Source organism: Peromyscus eremicus, chromosome 11, assembly GCF_949786415.1.
Source record: "Peromyscus eremicus chromosome 11, PerEre_H2_v1, whole genome shotgun sequence".
NCBI classification, from domain to species: domain Eukaryota; kingdom Metazoa; phylum Chordata; class Mammalia; order Rodentia; family Cricetidae; genus Peromyscus; species Peromyscus eremicus.
In genome coordinates this window covers 48,684,692-48,705,748 of record NC_081427.1, presented here as the reverse complement: position 1 = coordinate 48,705,748, position 21,057 = coordinate 48,684,692, and the positions used below count along the sequence as shown (strand labels likewise).

Below are 21,057 nucleotides of genomic sequence, written 5' to 3'. Positions count from 1 at the left end.
ATGCATTTAAGAAAAAGGGTTTTGTGTTTGACTTAATGCAGTTGTAATATGTAAGCAATTAAGCCTGGGCTGGGGGTGGGTTTGGTGGCGCACGACTTTAATCCCAGCACATGGGAGGCAGAGCCAGGCAGATCTCTGTGAGTTTGAGGCCAGCCTGGACTACAGAGTGAGTTCCAGGAAAGGCGCAAAGCTACACAGAGAAACCCTGTCTCAAAAAACAAACAAACAAACAAACAAACAAAATATATATGTAAGCAATTATATACTGGAGAATTGCAACTTGTCAAGGTAGGATAAGGTGTATTTAACAGCATGGATTTTTGTTTTCCTGACCAATCAGCAAATGTTTTGTTACATTCCTGTTGCAAAGCTGTTTTAAGCTTTAAAGCCTTAATTTTTTTAAATTTTATTTGTTCCTGACACAAATGGGTATGATTATATGGACAGACAAAACTTTTATATTAGTACATGATATGAGACTTAAAAATCAGATATGAAGCTGCGAATCATTTAAATATGTATTATGAAAATAAACAATTTCTCAGTGGGAAAAACTCCAGGAGTTTTTAGGTTAAAACTAGAAAATTATTAACCTTCTTACAAGTTAACCGAGTCTTCCCAGGATAGCTGGCCCTGCTCCTTGCTGGATACTGCAGCAGGAGACCTGGCCCCCAAAAGTCAGGAAAGATGGCCCCACCCCTCACCTGGGCAGGAGGCTGGTGAGCCGGCTCTGAGGGCATGGGAACAGCAGAGCTGACCCCGCCTCTTTCATCGGCCATGTGGTGGCATGGATGAGGGAAAGATGCCCTTCCCCTCTCACCCCTTGCTACCCTCTGCGGGCAAGAGGGCTGGCCCCAGGATCACAGGAGTTGGAGAACTAGCCCTGTCCCTCACCGGCTATGGCAAGAGTGGGCCCTACACCTCACCTGGGCAGTACACTAGAGCTGACCTTGTCTAGATGCAGGTGAGCTGGCCCTGAGGGCCTGAGAGCAGAAGAGATGATAGCCCCACTCTCCCAACTCCCGCTTCGTATGCCCCCTACAGCAACCGAGGAGAAGGCCCTGCACCTTGCCGGGGCAGGACAGTGGAGCTCCCCAGGGGTAGGAGTGTGGATGAAAGGACCCGAGGGCCCGAGAGCAGAACTGGCCCTGTTCCTTGTTGCAGGCTGCATTGGGTGAGTTGGCCCAGGCAGTGTTGGAGAACTCCCCTGGGTGGTGACGAGGGGGGAAAGCTGGCAGGGTGACCAGCCCAACTACCACCCAGGCCCAGAACCAGGCCTGAGTAAGCCCACCCCAACATCTGCCTCATCTATAAACTGTTGGAGCAGGTGAAGGGGACGAACCTGCAGATCCAAAACTGCAGGATCTCCATGACACAGGACAATAGGATATCCAAGAGGAGCCCCAGTGAGAGCCCATTATCAGTGGTGTAGCAGAGGCCGAACCAGACCAATGGCTCATAGCAATGAACATTTGTGAGTACAGATGAAAGTACTAAAGGGTTAACTGTGTGACTCCATGACCGCACTACAGCTTCCATGACAAGATTCTTCTTTTTGTTTGCATTTTGTTTTTGTTGTTTTGGTTTTTGTTTTGCTTTTTTTTTTTTTTTTTTTTTTTGCTTTGTTTAGTTTTGTTTTTTTACTTTATTTGGTTTTTCTTTACAGTTTTGTTTTTGGGAGGAGGTTGCATGGGTGGAAGGCAGATGAGGGGAGGGAGAGATGGGTGGAATTGGGATGCATGATGTGTGATCTGCAAAAATCAATAAAAGTTAAAAAAAAAAAAGTTAACCAATTCTGGTCTGCTGTTGAGTGTCTGTGAGATGTGTGTTGGTATGTGTACACTAACGCAGACATACACCTATACAATGGTTTTGAACAACTAAAAATGGTTATCCTGTGTTAAGAAGTAAACAGGTTACAGGAAGGGGACCTGAATTGTTTCAGAGAAGGCTTTTCTGTTGACTAAGCACCCAGGGAAGACTGCAGTTGACTATGATTACTTTAACTGAATTTCTGTACAAAGTATTATGAAAATCCCAGAGTCCTAAAGCCAACAGTATTTTCCAGACTGAATTAGTAAACTGTAGCCCAGGGGCTCTAGCCAGCAGGTGCTATTGGACATCTGCTCAAGTGGAAGAAAATTCATCTGCTTCCAGAGCCAAAGACATCCGATACGCGGCCCTTTACGAAGAGATACCTGGTAGACAGAAAGCCTCAAAATTGGAGCTTGTTGAAAACAAAAGCCGACAGTTAACTTAAAGGACATGAAGTGTGTGTAGAAAACAGGGAAACGTCCTGTTCATTTAAAATATAATTCACAAGATAAAAACTAGTGTTTTTTGCAACAAATATTTAATATTTAACTGTTTTACAGAAAACAAATTTAAATAACATATACTTATTTTTGCTACCGATCATTTCACAAAGCTGACAAAATACAGAGAGCAGTTCTGTGATTAACAAGAAATTTAACACTGGGAATTTTCTTCAGGCCTCCACTTGCACGGCTGACGAGACCACGCAGACTTGCGCAATGTCATCATATTCGTAGGTTCTCTTTAGGAATGTGTCAGTGAGTCTTAAGCCAGAGACACTCTGGAGAGAGAGAGAGAGAGAGAGAGAGAGAGAGAGAGAGAGAGAGAGAGAGAGGCACTTCAGTTCTCACTCCCTGATAAGTACTAGAGAGAATACGGCGATCAGAAACGATCATTTAGCCCACCCCGTTGGTTACCGAAAAGAGCACGTACTTGGAGGCCCTGTACTGACGACAGGAGAGTGAGGGCCAGGCAGAGTGAGGAGCTGGGGTGCAGCTTTCCCAGCTGTCTTCCTGAAATCCCACACCAGTGGATAGAATTGGTGTTGCACATTTCCAGGACGAGATCCATCGTCCTTTCACTGCTGAAGCAATCAGAGAGCAGGAATAAATCTTGTTGATTTCCTAAGGAGACACCATCACATTCCTTCTAATTTTTCAGTGAGTTTACTTTCTGGGTGTGCAGGAGAATAAAAACCAGAAAAAGAGTGGGAAAAACGAGCATGTCATTATTTGACTTAAGATGGAATGCAGGAGCCAGGGACCACTGGGGAGTTAACAGCAGGATGATCAAGGCCAGCCTCAGCTATAGAGCTAGTGTGAGGCCAGCCTGGGCTATACGGAGGTACTGTTCCAAATGAAAACAAACAAAAAGACAGAATAAGGATGATGAGGGCATGGCATTCTCCAGGCTCACGGAAGCCTCCCAACAGCCTGTCGCTGAGGTGGTTTTCCAGTTGTTAGTGAACAGGGTTCCTGCTGCCCGAGACTACTGGCCTTGTCTTTTCCCTAGACTTCAGACATTCGAATCTCATCTTACTACTATGCCTCTTACTCTTTGTACCGGGAACTCCACAGGAACCTAAGTCTGTTTAGCCCTTTTGACAAACACTCCGTTCTTGGCATGCAGCTAACAGGAAGTGACCGGCAGGATGCAGAAGTAAAGACCATTAAGGTTTCCTGACTGTGTTCCCAGGAAGTCTCTCTCCTGAACGCAGGGACTACTAGGTCAGCTTACACATGCTCATTTTTAAAGTTTACACAAAATTATGCTAGAAGGCTCCAGAAGACCAGATTCCTAGTCTAGACCTAGATTTCTAGACCATTACATTCAGTTCTTCAGCTTTTGTATGTCTTAGGATTTGGCTCCTATTTTACTATTTACTTAGAATTTAACTTACATATTGAAAATGTATTTGCTTTTACATGTTTCTCTCTCCCTAACAAACATTAGAAATGCCCTGTGTTAGAGACCATTTTAGATGCACAATGCGATTTCCTCAGTAAATTCTGTAAAAAACGTAGTAAGTTTTTTATTCTAACGTTGCTTTATTATTTATTTATTTCGTGTATGTGTGTGTGTGTTTGTGCGGGCACACATGTGCCAGTGTGCATGTGGGGGTCAGTGGACAACCTGCATGGGTTGGCTCTGTCCCTCTTCCCTATGGGTTCTGGGACTCAGACTGAGGTCATGCTTAGCAGCAGGTGCGCTAACCCACTGAGCCACCCTACCTCTCAGAGTCTGGAGACGAGGTCTCTTGTACTCTGGACTGCCCTCAAGCTCTCTCTGTAGCTGGAGATGACCTTGAACTTTTGGTCTCTTCCTTCTGTTTCTCAAGTGCTGGTGTGACAGGTAGGTGTTACCAGCTAGAGATCCAAGTCAGGGCATTGTACATCCTAGGAAAGCACTCCACCAGCTGGGCTCCCCCCACCCCCATCTCCCTTTGCCCCCCACCATAATGTTTTTATATTGTATGTTGTATGTCTGTATCCACATATGTGTGTATTCAGGATCTGATTTTTATAGATGAGGAAATTGAAACTCTTAAGTGGTTTAGAAAACCTAACTGAATCGCTACATTAAAACAAACACCAAAAATTAGATTAAGATTTTTTTACAGTACTTTCAGTTAATCAATAAGCTTTTTTTGACACCCCCCCCCAAAAAAAAACCCTCAAAATAAAAATCCCCTGGATGCACCCTACATTTGCACATCTTTGCCTGGATGTTCACTGAGATCTTAGGGCTGGCAAGCACTATATGTAAACTAAGATTTGTCCCTTCTGAATAATTCACAATCCAGTCATAGAGAGATGAAGAGGAACAGCAATGCATGGATGTTACCACAAAACTACGCTAAAGCTTTCTGTGGAAAAGACTGAGGGGCTGGGAATGCAGCTCAGTTGGTAGCCATCCCTAGCATCCACAAGGCCCTGGGTTTGATCCCTAGCACTTCATGAACAGCATGGTGGTACACACCTGTAATCCTACCTAGCACCTTACCCGGGAATGGGGGTAGGCGATCAGAAGTTCAAGGTCATCCTAGGCTTTATAGGGAGTTCAATGGCAGCCTGGGTTAGAGATCATGTCTCAGAACAACAACAACAAAGGTGTAGTAGTATGTGCATGGTAGCTTCATAGAGAATTGGGCATTTCTGTAATTTTGAAGGGTATTTCCTATTTCCTTAAAACTAAGAACTGGAATGAGTATGAGAGAAAAGCGATTATGCAGCTATACTAAAAGGGATTCATCACTGCAACACTACTGCAATACCCAACTAATAACATGAGAACTAGCAAGACAACTTTGCTGGGATACAATTCTTATGCTGTCAACTGTCTATCATCTGTTTCTCCTGTTTACCGCCAAAACTGCTTAATGGCTGGCTGTGCTGGTGGATGCCTTTAATCCCATCACTCCAGGAACCAAAGGCTAGTAGACTGCTATGAATTTGACATCAGCCTAGTCTACAGAGCAGTTCCAGGCAAACCAAGGCTACACAGTGAGAGCCTGTCTCAAAAACAAAACAAAACAAAAAATTTTAGCCTGTATTCCTATCACTCAGAAAGCAAGATGACTACAAGTTCAAGGTCAGCCTGGACTATAAAACAAGACTGTCTTAGAGAACACTACCAAAGAAAATAGGCAATAGACAAAAATCAGAGTCATTTTTCTGGCCTATAAGTCCCTCTTAAGTTTACACCCACATTTCTTCTTGTTAATATTAAAGATATGGCTCAGGTTCAAGCATCAGAGAAATGTATCTGAGTATTCTCAATCTGTGTCGTCCCATAAGAACCTGCCAGCTCATTCTTTAGTACTATGAAATTTGAAGGAAGTATAAATGTGGCTTTTTCTAGCTCTCTTCCATAGACTGTCAATAAATAATACCCACCACATGTTATGATTAATGAATGAGATAAGAACACAGGAAGTAAACACTAGGACCTTAGATATAGATAAACATCGCTACCAGTGTTATAGTATTCAGTTTAAGAAAGGATAGGATATATTAAAGTCACACGCCTGTAATCTCAGCAGTGTGGCAGCAGAGGCAGGTGATCTCTGAGTTTAAGTCTAGCCTGGTCTACAGAGTGAGTTCCAGGATAGCTAGGGCTACACAGAGAGACTCTGTCTCAAAAAACTAAAAGAGGGTAGGGGGATAATGAAAGGATTTACAAGTACTTTTAGGTGAGGAGAAAGGAGGCCCAGCTGCACACATTGGCATTACCTGCAGTTTGTGATTTTACAGGTAATGTGGAAAGGCTCTTCTAGGTTCACGGTATCTGGGATGGCCTCTAAAGATAGCCTAACATCTCCGTAACCTGGAGCCTGTGAAAAAAAAAGTAACACAGTTGAAGTACATCTATTAAAAAACCTTTCAATGTTAATGAAGGTACCATACCAGCACCTTTCCTCAACAGACACAGGTCTCCAAGCTGTGGTTCTGTGAAAATACTGCTGCTCTGCTCAGGTCTCTCTCTCACCTCGTCTGCTGTGAGCTTGGGTGGAACAACCCTGCAGACCTGGACCGTTTGTGATATAATTACTCCAGGCTCAGGAGAATTAAGATGAATCTTGCCTCTAGATAAGGAAAGAGTTAGGACTTAGGGTATCTGATCTCAAAGGGTTGCTGAGTGGGATGTCGCTCTGTATGCTGTGAATATGTGTTGCTCTGATTGGTTGATAAATAAAACGCTGATTGGCCAGCAGCCAGACAGGAAGTATAGGCGGGGCAAGCAGATGAGAAGAATTCTAGGAGGAGGAAGGCAGAGTCAGGAGTCACCCCCCAGACACAGAGGAAGCAAGATGACAAAGCAGAACTGAGAAAAGGTACCAAGCCACATAGCTAAACATAGATAAGAATTATGGGTTAATTTAAGTGTAAGAGCTAGTCAGTAATAAGCCTGAGCTAATGGCCGAGCAATTATAATTAATATTAAGCCTCTGTGTGATTATTTTATAAAAGGCTGTGGCACTGTGGGTGAGAGATTTGTCTTGACTGCAGGCCAGGCGGGACGGACACAGGAAATCTTCCTACTACACTGAGTCCCAGACCACCCAGGGCTACATAGTAATACCCTGTCTCAAAACAATCATAAGAAAGGCATAAACAGTGGGCAAGTGCTGTAAGTCTATGAGGTTCAGAACACTGCCTAGAATACCTCAATGTACTGTGAGTCAGATAAACAGTGAGCATGACTTAGGAAAGATAAGAAGAGCTGATAAGCAGCTATCTTAAGTCCTATTTGGTGAAGTTAAAAAAACAAAAACAAAAACAAAAACCATATACTAAAGAGAAACCAACATCTGACTGAACATTTCCATGAATCTCAACACTAAGTTTCTACCCAGCGATCAACAAAACTATTAGTATTTTCTAGAAATCTGAGTGACTTTATGTTGCTCTGTTTTTTTGTGCCAAGTTGAAACACCTGTGTCCTTTGCGCACCCAACCCCACCCTGAAGTGCTTTCTAGGCTCACCATTCTTTGAAGCTGGCTGGTCTGCAATCTTCCCCTTTCACCTAGGTTTGTTTTCCACACTATGTCCAATTTTCCAATGACCGTCACTCCCTTAATGATGCCAGCTTTTTCTGCAAACTCCTTCTTGGGCTTTAGGCAGTATAAGTACTGGCGTGTATCCATTGGCTGCAAATATCCTCTGGATCCAAATGTAGATACACTGGCAGGTGTGGAAATAGACAGAAAAGAATCTGTTAGTATCTTTCTGAAGGAAAAACTATTCACGTGGCTAATTCGCCTTCTTCTTGTTTTTTTTTTTTTGTTTTGTTTTTTTTTTTTTTGACAAAGTTCCTTTGTGTACTCCTGGCTGTCATGGAACTCGCTTGGTAGACCAGGCTGGACTCCAACTCAGAGAGATCTGCCTCCCGAGTGCTAAAGGTGTGTACTACCATGCCTGGCCCACACAGTTTTTTTGGATAGGAATTAGATGATTTACTGCACAGAGTTCTAGGAGTGGTCAGAGGTTTCAACCCAAATGAAAAGGAATGTCTGCCTGGTAAGACAGTGAGTTCAAGGCCAGCTTGGCCAACTTAGTGAGACTGTCTCAAAACAGAAGAGTGAAAAAGAGGCTTGGGGCTATCACAGAGGTCAGCACTTGGCTCGAGTGTGTGAAGCACTGGGTCAGTCCCCAGTACCACCCTCCCACCAAAAAGGAAGGGGCGGGGCAGAGAGTAACTGACTTATAAACAGAGCAATATATGTTATTCTGTTTCTTTGTGTGGAGCTGGGGACAGAAACCAGGGTGTGGTACATGTAGGGCAAGTGCTAAACCATTTAGCTGCACTACCACCCTTGAGATTATACCATTCTAATCTCAATAATTGCTTTCAAAGATGAAGAATGGAAAGTCGTTTTCTCAGTGAAAGTAGAGGAGACTATCAACTTTTCTGTATCTCATCACCACACGAACTTTTTATTACTAGGAATTACTAGGAATCATTATTACTAGGAAAATCAGGCACTCTCTCCAGCTATTACTTCCTCATTTACACTAATAATACATTTATTTATTCCTTCTCTCCAAAATAGCTATAGAAAGACAATGTATACCTTTCACACAATAATTAAAACCGTCTACTTTTATGTCCATATCTTCTTATGCGTAGATAATTTTTTTCAAGTTTACATTCATCCTATCTTTATTTCCTAATATCTTCTCTGCTATCCTTCCCATGTTTCAGTTTTATCATTTGCAGGATAATAATGATAATTTAGATTTATCTGGATGAAATATGAAAGTTAGAGACCAAGTGCAGCTGGGCAGTGGTGGTACACACCTTTATTGCCAGGACTCAAGGAAGAGGCAAGTGAATCTGAGTTCAGGTCAGTCTGGCCTACGGAGCTACACAAAGAAACCCTGTCTTGAGAAGGGGGGGGGGTGAGATGGGAGAGAGCACGGGGAGGGGAGAAGGGAGGGAGAGAGGGAGAAGAAGAGAGGAGAGGAGAGACAGCAGGGAGAGGGGGAGAGAGAGGAGAGAGAGAGAGACACAGAGAGAAAACAAGTGCTTTGAACAGTGAAACACAAGATGAGAAAAGATGAGGCTCTTTGTGTTTATGTAGAGGGAGGTACAGTAGGTGTGAACTCTTCAGCAATGGCAGACATGCCGTTATGCACTTGTCCAATGTTACGGTGTGTACGTCACATACATAGACTTCAACTGTGGACTTTTGCTTGTTCTAAGAACATTGGCCCACCAATCCTAACATGTGCCACATTAATACAGGACAGGAGAGCTGGGCACAATGGCGAATGATGCTCCCGGGGAAGCTGGGGCACAAGGCTAGCTTGAGCCTAGCCTGGCAACATGGAGAGAGCCTGGCTCTAAAACAAACAAACAAATAAAAGGCACATTTAAAAAAAACAAACAACAAAAACCAGAAGGAGAAACTGATCAGGGAAGATAACTTATGGGACTTCTACTTTCTCACTACGTTTTTGATTCATCTAAAGCTTCTCTATAATTTATGTCCACCTATTATTTTAAAACAAATCCAAATCTACTCAAGTAGGGGACATCGGAAAAGCCTGCGTCTTTCCCGGGAATAGCGAACATTTCATACTTACCATTCCCCGGCTTGGGTCACGGAATTCAATTCTGTTACGTTGTACATGATCGACGGCTCCAGTGACACTTTCTCCATAAACATGGGTGAGGTTGTAATGTTCTGAATTTGGGCTTCAAGAAAGACTTCATCAGTCTGAGGACATGGAAAAAAAAAATCCACCAAAATGTCATGGTATTTAAAGTATTTACCTTAATGAAAATAAATTATTTACTTATATGAAAAAATATTAACCACAAATGTGATTAGTTCATGCCTGCAAATCAAAATTATCACAATTAATGCAAGAAAAGAAATCTTCATCCTAACATAATAAACAGGAGCAAAGTGAGATGTTAGTCAACAGGTACCCTGCCAAACAATGGATGTGGGATAACTAGGATATAATTTGTAGAATCCAAAAGTATGTATTTAACTAGTATTTCAGTAACAACAAAAACTCCAAATCTGATGTTAAAATATTAGGAGGAACTTCAGTGTGATGGGCTCACTCAGACAGAGCTAAGGGAAGATAACCTGGTCTTCATTTGACTATTCCAGCATAGTGTAACTAATGTGTAATTATTTCAACTGAGATAGTGACCACTAGCTATGAATAATCTGTTTTTATACCCTTTAGAGTGTAACTTTTTAAATTAAAGCAATTTAGAAGTAGTCTGAATCACTTCTTGGTTCATTTTATATGGATATTTAAGGTTGAAACAAGAGTATGGGAAGTGGCCTAATGACATTTCAGCTTCTAAATCAGTCATACTGAAGTTTTCTGTGGACTTGACAATTCAAAATGACATCATTCATTTCAGTCAGTGGGTAACTTAAACATTCAATTTACAAAAACATTTAATTCCCTGGTTATTTCTGTTAAACATCCTGAATTTTATGCCTCTTGGTTCAGGGTCTCCTTTGAGTGACTGAAGAATAAATGTTATGTCAAGGGTATTCAGTAGTTACATTTTTTCCCCAAAAAAAGTTTCAGTTATAAAACTTGGAAATTAACTATGCCCTCAAATTGGGGAATTATGAGCTTTTTAAGTGCTGAAGTCACAAAAATGACAATAATGTAAAATATGATGAAATCATAATTTAATGTGCCTAAAACAGATTCCTTAGCCTTTTAGACATGTGCTCAAATGAAAATGTTAGTACAAGGACTTTTTAAAACAATCTACCTTTTTTGTTTTTGTGTTTTGAGACAGAGCATCTCTATTAGCTCTGACTGTACTGGAACTATGTTGACAAGGCTGGCCTCCAACTTACAGAGACCTGCCTGCTTCTGTCTTCCAATTGCTGGTGAGTAAAAGTCTGTACCATACCTGGCTAAAACAATGTGCCACTGAAACTCATCATTTGATTACTTTTGTTTTGTTTTGTTTTGAGACAGTTTCTCTGTGTAACAGTCCTGGCTGTCCTGGAACTCACTTTGCAGACCAGGCTGGCCTTGAACTCACAGAGATCCATCTGCCTCTGCCTCCCAAGCGCTGGGATCAACAGCGTGAGCCACCACACCCAGCTCAATTATGTTTTCTTAAGAAAGTAAGTGAATATATCCCATAAATCCATTGCTCTTAAAATAACCCAAGGCCCATATTTCAATTTTTAAAATGCAATTCTCTGTATAAACTGATGAACAGCTTAGATAAAATGAAAGGAAGACAGCATAATGGAAAATCAAGTTAGTGTGAACAGTTAGTATGAAGTAATTTGACATCTGAAAAATGAGGTGGAGAATTTAGTGCTACAGCTGCCAGTGCTGTTACTACACATAGACACAATAAGCAGATGCTGCCTATTGTGACGAGGACGTGGAAAACATGAATCCGGCCAGTGTGGGAAGTTTGCTTCTCTTTTGCTTGTGTTTGTCAAAAGGCCAGCTTTACCTGACTTTACCCAGACGTAAAACCACTGTGCCTCTCAGAATGAATTTCAACTGGACATCTATGTAAGGAATGAAAGGTAACTGGATATTTCACAGCAAAATATCAAAAATAACAAGGATATAGATAATGAGATTGTATGTTTCTTCTAAAAAAATCCCAAAAAACAGAAAATGAGAATGCAGTCGTCTCAATGTGACAACTTAATTTTTAATCTCACAAACAATTTAAAAAGTATGCTCAAATAGTATATTTTCTGTCTGAAGTCACAGATGTAGTATTCACAACTAACTGTTTTTCCACTATGGTTTATAGAGAGATTAATTAGGCAAAGTCAAAAGTGGGTGAGAAAAGCATATAAATTTATAATAAAAAATGAAATTACCACAGAACTGAGGTCACTCTAATGGAAAAATAAAAAAGAAAAATTAGAAAAATCAGAGTTAAATGTTAAAGAAAAAGAATAACTTTAAAATAAAATGCATATCTGCATTTTTTTTTACGTACTAAAGACAGCATTAGTAAACAAGAAAGTAAATAAGAAGCAACATACAGAAATATGACAAACTACTTTTCTAGAAGGTAAAATTGCTACGGTTAAATGACAATGGGACAGAGAAGAACACTGTGGCTGAATATTTAAACAAGAACAATAGGAAACGGCACAGTGAGGGTGGAGTCTGCCCACTGTCCTGCGTGTGACACCCTGCTCCTGTGCTCCACTCTCCTGTGACACCCTTTACCTGTGCTCCAGTCTCCTGTGACACCCTGCTCCTGTGCTCCAGTCTCCTGTGACACCCTGCTCCTGTGCTCCAGTCTCCTGTGACACCCTGCTCCTGTGCTCCAGTCTCCTGTGACACCCTTTACCTGTGCTCCACTCTCCTGTGACACCCTTTACCTGTGCTCCAGTCTCCTGTGACACCCTGCTCCTGTGCTCCAGTCTCCTGTGACACCCTGCTCCTGTGCTCCAGTCTCCTGTGACACCCTGCTCCTGTGCTCCAGTCTCCTGTGACACCCTGTACCTGTGCTCCACTCTCCATACCTCAGGTGGATGTATACTCCACCCCACATTGAGAACAGAACATCATAAAAGCTTCTCTTGAATTTACCTAATGCTGGAATCATTTTCTAGAGGAGGATCTTGGGTGATTCAAATTACCATAAAGTTGCCACAGGTCATATTTCAGGAAATATTGGAATAGACCATTCCAGACAATTCAGTTTATTTTCTTCTTATTGCTATTAGATTTCAGTCTATTATGCATTATGTAAATACAGATTTAAAAGTAGACTTATTAAGTCCAATGTCAAATGACACCTCCTTCATTAAATGTATAGCTGGTGATAATTTGTCACTGCTATGTTCCTGAAGTGTGACTACATGTCACTGTTTGGGACACAGAGAATCACATGTATTGTGGTTATATTATGCAGTCCCCTCCACCAGAGTAAGTGTCCTGGGGCTAGGGAAGATACCTGTTTACATTACTTCACTTCCACACTTGATATAAGGATTTGAACCCAGCAGGTGACAAATGTCTGACTCCTAGCTACCAATTTCTGTGTCTTGCTGCAAGACTTTCCCAGCTTAGAAAACTACAGCAAAAGTTTTCATGAAACCAGTTTTTCTTTTGATGACTCACATTAGCATGATCAGAAACAGTATCAAAACATGTTTGACAAATACATGGCATAAGGACCGTAGTGAAGTGTTACAAATCAGTCGTTCTCAATGATGTGCTTTACTAAGTACTTGAAATACACCATTTGACTCATGCTATTGACTGAACAGTATTTGTTGGTCTAACTTGTAATTTTGAGAATCTTTTAGACCATGGAGCTTTTTTCCCCTCTTTGTTTCTGTTGATGTGTTTTAGACTGCTCCAACTCCTTATCCCATTGTTGCTGGATGTGCTGTCGTAGGTCATTTTGTTAATTATATGCATGTTTCCCTTTCCGCTAATAAGTACTTACAGGTTAGGTTCCTTTACTGTAACAGCTAAACAAGTCTAGCTACAACACACACTTTTTACTAAGCAACAGTATAACTGCAAATTTCTGATCACAACCTGGTATGAGTAAAAGATACAATCTCCATGACAAAATTCTGCATTTGAGTAATTCTTAATCCATCCTAGAGATTTTGAGGGGTAAAAGGATTTTTCATAAAAGGAGTCCTCATTTTTTCAAGCCGGGGTCTCACTATATCTCTGGGTGACCTCTGGCTCACTGTGCAGCACAGCTGGCATAGTTCACCACCCACCTGCTTAGCATCCCAACTGAGTGATCACAAGCAGGTGCTGCCACTCCTAGATGACATCTCAATTTCTACAGCTCTGGAGATAATAAAGATTTTTTTTGGGGAAAATCCAAACAAATAATCCAAATAAAAAAATCCTTTCTCTTAGGGTCAGTCCTACTTAATTTTTCTCTATGCTAAAGAACAGATCATGTCCTGCTCTTCAAGTTACTTCTTTCTCCAGTTTTGTTCAACTCGGCTCTCCCAGTAAGCTTTTAAGCCCCTCGCGGCCCGGCTCTACTTGGTACACTGACTTCCCAGGGTGGACTTGGTGCACTTCTCTTCACGTGGGTACTGAGTCTAGGCCCACCACTTGAACCTTGTAACATCCAGAATGCCACTGTGAATATTCAGCAGACTGCTAGTGTTTGAGGGCAACACCACCACCACTGTTATGGAGGACTGTAGGGCAGTCGTTTAACAAAAGGGGTGAATGTCCCAGAACACCATGAGAGTAGAAATCAAGACACACGGATTCTATGTAAGTGGAAACTAGAAGAATAAGGGATAGTTTAACGAAATTTACTTCCTACTGGAATTTAGGCTTATTATCACAAATAGTTCAGTCATACCAGCAGTTTACTTCAACATGACAGAAAATGTAACACCTCTGGTTTTCAGTCAAGATTTCAATGTTTAATTTGAAATCTTATTAAGTGCCCAACACTTACCTCTGCATTGTAAAATTTGGTTTTCACATCCAATGGTTTGAGAACCTAGTTAAAACAAAGCACATCAATCAGGAAATTCAGATTTGATTGTTTTTGTTTGTTTTAGATCACAGGCTTTAATGACTCAAAGTCATGTCTAATTTTAATTGTTGAAGTTTTTTTTAGTGTATATGCACTATTCCTGCACAACAATCAATAATTTTTCATTTAAATAATTCTTTGGACATTTCATGATATTTTCAATCATCTTATTTGGGCTTTATATTCATTTTATCCCTTTATATTTTTGTGTTCTGTCTCATCAATAAAACAAGATCTTTTTTTTTTTTTTTTTTTTTTTTTTTAGTTTTTCGAGACAGGGTTTCTCTGCGTAGCTTTGCGCCTTTCCTGGAACTCACTTGGTAGCCCGGGCTGGCCTCGAACTCACAGAGATCCGCCTGGCTCTGCCTCCCGAGTGCTGGGATTAAAGGCGTGCGCCACCACCGCCCGGCCGATCTTATTTTTTAAATAAAATGTTTCATTTTATTATGAAAACATTATACTGGTGATGATAATTTATGTTTGAACTTAACTTAGTCTACCTTTTGAACACCAGTTTATAAATGAACCACAGAAGTTAGCTACTTGAGTTATTTGAAACTTGTTTCCCCCCAGAAAAAGAGGAATAATTACACTTCCAGAAAAACGAAAGGCAGTTGGAAACAACTTTATTTCTGCCATATTTAATACCTGAAATTTGAAGAATTTCCTAAAGTACATTTTTTCTCCACCCTGAGTTGTGTAACTCACAGCACACACCAAGCTGAAACAGAAAGATGTCTTAATATTCCAGAATCATTTCCCATCTCACTTCTTAATAATAAACTTAACATATTTCAACTGTACTTATAAATGTAAAAAAGATTATGTCAACAATGTGAAACTGTATCTAAATGAGATTATAGCAGGAAAAAAAGTTTCAGTATATACAGCTATAAATACATGAACAAGAAAATTCACTTTAAGAAAATGAGATCGGGGGCTGGAGATGACTCAGTGGTTAAGAGTTCCTACTGTTCTGGCAGAGGACATGGGTTTGATGCTCCACTCACAGGGCTGCTCATAATAGCCTGTTTGACTCCAGTTCCAGGGGATCTGACACCCTCTATGGTCTCCAATGGCTCGTACACACACCTGATGTAGTAACAATATTTACAGTCTCACACACATACACATAAATAAAAAAAAAAGTAAAAAATAGATACTGAGCCCTTTTGGAATAGGATCTTCAAATTCTTCCTTTGGAAGTAGAATATGTTCCAAAATAATTTCCAGAATAAGCATGACTGATGGGGAAAAAGAGTTCATTTGCACTAGAAAAATATAAATCTTAAAGGAAATCCAGGGTAGAGTTATCATGTTATTATTGGTATAATACTATGTACAAATTTTAACCAAAACACTAGGAAAGCTAGGTGTGGTGGCACATGCCTTTAATCCCACCACTTGGGAGGCAGAGGTTGAGGCAGGTAGATCTCTGAGTTCCAGGCCAGTCATGGATACATAGTAAATCTCAACAAAACAAAACCCATTAAAACAATCAAAAAGTTGGTATAAAATACTTCTAATAACACGATAAGATGGTTAAATTGTTAATATACAAAGGGTTCTTCTAACTCAATCAACAAAGTACAAATGTGTCACTCAAAATATGAGGAAAAGAATGTATATCCAGATTATGAAAATACATAGATATGCTACAATCCTATAAACAGTTAATAAAAATGTGAAGTGGTAAGTCACATACATAGCCCAGAAACCTACATAATGAAATAATCATTTTCAATCTTACAAGGTTTGGCAAGAATCCCGTAGGTTAGTGATGGTTAGAGAAACTTAGTTTCTTTCTTTCTTTCTTTTTTTTTTTTTTTTTTGGTTTTTTGAGACAGGGTTTCTCCGTGTAGTTTTGGTGCCTGTCCTGGATCTTGCTCTGTAGACTAGGCTGGCCTCGAACTCACAAAGATCCGCCTGCCTCTGCCTCCTGAGTGCTGGAATTAAAGACGTTCGCCACCACTGCCCGGCTGAAACTTAGTTTCTTTACATTACCAGAAGGTGAAAGGAATTTAGAAACAATGCTTTCGTTTAAAGCCTCGAGAATGTTGATGTAGTCCCACAGAGTATCTACTTCAAGACTTCATAGGCAATATTGGACTACTCATTATTTTATTGTTTATAGTAGCAAAAACTGAAAATATGCTGTGACATTAGTGTAAACAAACCACATTGACCAAACACCTAAGAGGCAGTCATTTAGAAAATCATGTTTTCAAGGACACTGAGTGATGAGTGATGTTGAATAATATTCACAGAAAATTGAAAAAGATAAAAGCTTGAGTAATGTTATTTATATATATATATATTACTATGCACATATATAAAAATATACATATTTATATATATTTATATGCATATAAAATGACTAGGAAATACACAAATCTTTTAGTAGCTCTACACAGCTTGGTATAAATATATAACTTATATACATATATACTTATATGCATATAAAATGACTGGGAAATAATTTTTTAGTAGCTCTGCATAGCTTGGTAACGTTGGGTAATTTAATTTCTCCTTTATACTGGTGCCTTATACTGATGATAGGAGCTAGAAAGCAAGTTGATCAAAACATAACACCAGAGCTGGGTATGATGGCATATGCCTCTAATACTAGTAGGGGAAGCTGAGTGTGGTGATATATTGTGCACCCCAATAAAACTTGCATGGGGATCAGAGGACAAAGCCAGCCACTATATTAAACACAGAGGTCAGGCAGTGGTAGCACATGCCTTTAATCCTAGCATTCTTTGGGAGGCAGAGATCCATCTGGATCTCTGTGACTTCAAGGCCACACTGGGAACAGAGCCAGACGTGTTGGCACACACCTTTAATCCCAGCTCTAGGAAGGAAGGAAGATGGCAGGGCACAGAAAGGGATATAAGTCATGAGTAATTAGCAATTCATATTACAGCTGAGGCAGGAGGATCAGATTAGTTACATACCAAGTTTAAGAGCAACTTGACCAAATAGTGATAACCCCATCTCAACAAAACATAACACCCCAAAACAAGCAAATGCACAAACAAAAACTCCCGTGCGCACACAGCAACAACAACAAAACAAACAAAAACTCAGCAATGAAAACCAAACCCAAACCACACCCCCCACAACACGTGCCCTGGAAGTGTTCACAGTAGAAGTTCTACAGCACCTACAGGCTTTGAGACGAGGCTCGAACAGAAATACTATGGCAGCCACAGGGTTTAGACTAGCCTGGAGCTCTGTGTCTTCTAAAGCAGTTGTTTAGCTCATTTCCTACAGAACGGTGACTCTGCACACCTACTCCCAGAAGCTCAGCTTCAGTGACTATGAACCACTGTTCTCTGATATTTCCCCGGGATATACAGACTACACGGACTTCATATTATTTTAACCCTCTAGTAACTGTAAAGACAAAAGACGGGAAAAACCAACAGGCTGTGGAAGCTGTAGACAAAGGTCAGGACACCTTTTCTGAGGAAGCCATGCTATTTCTGAGATACGAGAAATGATACAAAATGCCACAAGCAGCTCTTTGTAAGCAAACACGCTTTACACCACAGAATGAGTTTGGGGTTAGAAGAGCACCCACATGAGCACAGTGTGGAAAGAGAAGGCAGAATGGCATAGGCGGTGGATTACGGTATAGACACCTTTGGAAAGCATATGTAACGTCAGAATTCCCAAAAGCCAATGGGAAAGCTCTCAAAAGCCAGGCGATTAATAAATGGTGGCCTAGAAATATGGCTTCTAGGAAATTCTAATCCAAAGTTCATATCAATCTCAAAATATATAGTAAAAAGTACCTTCAATAGAGCTGGTGGGAAATCCTCCGATCAAATAATTTGTATTTAATATTGGCTGTGTTACATGCTTTAATAGATAGATTGAGGAGAAGAAAAGGATGATGGAGGCGGAGAGAAGAAGAATGAGAAATACTCTGAAGAGACAGTCAGCGTCCGTGAGGTGACTGGCATAGGGGTGCCATGGGAGATTGAGAAGCCTAAATCATTTCAGAGGGCTGAAGTGTCCTCTTGTTTTCAGACTGAAAAACAGTATTCAGATTCAAATACATTCACAGGCCAGGAATGCAAAACTTGAGACTTCTTCATACCTTGTCTTCTTTGGTTCTCTATTTGACTGTCAAGGTAGGATATATACATATATATATATATATATATATATATATATATATATATAATTTAAAAATACACAAAAAACAAAAAAAAGAAACTAAATAAAAAAGGAGTAAAAGCTTTTGAGAAGTAGTAAACTTAATCCTTACATGTGTGTCCCAATTTCCTTTACTTCATGGTGTATGACATCATCAATACAACAATCAGGTTTAAGTTCAGCCACAGCAGCATTGGAGGCTGAAAGGTTTAAACGCTGAGAACTTGTCTGAAGATCCGCCTTGAAAGAAAGAGGTAAGAAGTATCCACATGAGGCTGGTTAGACATCTACAGTGTGGGTATGGGTGGGAAGGGTAGCGGGGAAAGCTGGCTGATTGTCTGGGAAGAGGAAGAGGACCAGGGAGCGCAGGGAGGCGAGGGGGTTAATGAGGGGTAGTGGTGTGTTTCACATTAAAATACCATAATGGAACCCATTAAAGAGATAAAGAGAGAGCACTCATTTCTTGTGGAAATTTTTCTGTGTAACTCTCCTGTTTGGAACTATGGCAAGACTACACAGATATACACTGCAATACCAAAATCAATGACACCAACCAGGAAGCAGGGAGAGTCCAGGACCAATACAAACAGTAGCATGAATTTAACAACATCAGAATGAACACTACAACCGCAGTAGGGGGAAGAGAAGGGACAAAAAGAACTAACCTGAATTTGGAAAACAGAATCTTAGTCAAAAGATAACACAAGTTATACAGCGAATTCGTTTTCATAGGGTTGTAGACATGAGCCATGGTGCCCAGCTTGAACATGTGTTTATTTTTTCTTTAAGATTTTTTTAAATTTTATGTGTATGAATGTTTTGCCTGCTTTTAAGTGTACCATGTACATGCATGGCCTGTGGAGGACAGAGTTGACATGAGATCCCCTGGACTAGAGTTACAGATGAGCAGTCATGTGAGTGCTGGAAAGTGAACCTGGGTCCTCTGGAAGAGCAGTCAGTACTCTTACCCACCGAACCATCTCTCCAGCCCAAACACATGGTCTATCTGTCTATCTATCTATCTTGGTTAGGTGGGAGTTTGCTAAATGGATAAGTATATATATAAATGCTTGACTAAGTAACACTAAAAGATAACCATTCAAATATATTATTAGGTGTTAGAGGCTAATTTAAGTATAGAGGTAGAAAATATTGAAGTTATCAACGAAGAAAGTTTATCTCTGAGCGGTGGTGGCGCATGCCTTTAATCCCAGCACTTGGAAGACAGAGGCAGACAGTACTTTGAATTAAAAGGCAGCCTGGTCTACACAGAGAAACCCTGTCTTAAAAAAGAAACAAACAGACCAGCAAGAAGAAAGCTTGTCTCTCTAATGTAGCAATGTCTCCTACTTGGCTACATTCCAGTCAATGTCCCCCTGACCACTTTGGAACGTTTGTCATTTTAACTGTCTTAGCAGCTTCTTTTTATGTCAACTATTGACTACAGGCTCTTACTTCCTTTGCGACATGTAATATGATCTAAAATTACCTTATTTGTGATATTTTTTCTTCCTTTTCCAATACTAGAAATGTCTACAGAAGCAGGAACCTCTTGCCTTCTCCTGTTTACTTCTACATCACAGTTCCTGGCTGTTATTAGTTAGGATTCTCTAGAGTAACAGAACTTATAGAATGCATCTCTCTCTCTCTCTTTCTCTCTATATAATTATATATAAATACATACAAATAACTAATAAATATATATAACTAATAATTATATAACATATATATTTATATATATAAAGGGGATATATTAAAATGACTTACAGCAGTGATTCTCAACCTTCCTAATACTGTGACCCTGTAATACTGTCCCTCATGCTGTGGTGACCCCCAACCATAAAATTTTCTGTTGCTACTTCATAACGGTAATTTTGCTACTGTTCTAAATCATAATATAAATATATGTGTTTTCAGATGGTCTTGGGCGATCTCTATGAAAGGGTCATTTGGCTCCCTAAAGGGGTTGCCAGCCACAGGTTAAGAAACACTGACTTATGGGCTGCAGTCCAGCCAATCCAACTATGGCTACCTGTGATTAGAAAGTAATAGTTCACAGTAGGAACCCAGTAGTTGCTCAGTCCACAAGGCTGAGTGTCTCAGCTGGGCTACAGTCTATGCTGGAATCCAGAAGAACTAGGCTCTAACGTCAGTGAAGGAATAGATGTGCTAGCAAGGCAAGGACAAGCAGGCAAAGAACAAAAGCTTCCTTATTCCGTGTCCTTCTATAGGCTTCCAGCAGACGGTGTGGCCCAGATTAAAGGTGAATCTTGATTACTGAACTCCTCAGCTGAAGTCTCCTTTTGATAAGTATGTACATGGGGCACAAGTATCTTCACATCCTTTTCCCATTTGGAGAGATCTATCCATATACTTCTTTCCCAGATGTCTTTCTCACCAATTTTCCAATCACGCTCCTTCCAAGGCCCTGACCATCCAGCCAATTCATTGACTATAGTGCAGGAGTCAGTGAACAATCGCACATCTGGCCATTTTTCCTTAGAAACAAAACATATGGCCATGTGCACTGCCCACAGTTCTGCCCACTGCGAAGAGATTTT

The 21,057-nt window shown here is 40.4% G+C and overlaps 1 protein-coding gene across 11 annotated transcripts in view; it reads right to left on the bottom strand.

The window, feature by feature from the left end:
• Window positions 1-2,382: 2,382 nt before the first annotated feature.
• The window catches only part of Trappc13 (trafficking protein particle complex subunit 13), a 36,547-nt gene continuing 17,872 nt past the window's right edge, over window positions 2,383-21,057 (bottom strand). For 5 of the 11 annotated variants that reach the window (XM_059276150.1, XM_059276149.1, XM_059276145.1 and 2 more), the window contains 9 exons: window positions 18,609-18,736; window positions 14,978-15,050; window positions 14,249-14,293; window positions 11,664-11,681; window positions 9,406-9,539; window positions 7,302-7,500; window positions 6,048-6,148; window positions 2,749-2,899; window positions 2,383-2,596 (listed from right to left, as the gene is read on the bottom strand). In XM_059276150.1, coding sequence (XP_059132133.1) covers window positions 2,489-2,596; window positions 2,749-2,899; window positions 6,048-6,148; window positions 7,302-7,500; window positions 9,406-9,539; window positions 11,664-11,681; window positions 14,249-14,293; window positions 14,978-15,050; window positions 18,609-18,736 — 957 coding nt within the window. In that variant the 3' untranslated portion in view covers window positions 2,383-2,488. The remainder of the gene's footprint in view (window positions 2,597-2,748; window positions 2,900-6,047; window positions 6,149-7,301; window positions 7,501-9,405; window positions 9,540-11,663; window positions 11,682-14,248; window positions 14,294-14,977; window positions 15,051-18,608; window positions 18,737-21,057) is intronic. The other 6 variants (XM_059276151.1, XM_059276148.1, XM_059276154.1 and 3 more) reach the window with 3 other exon arrangements.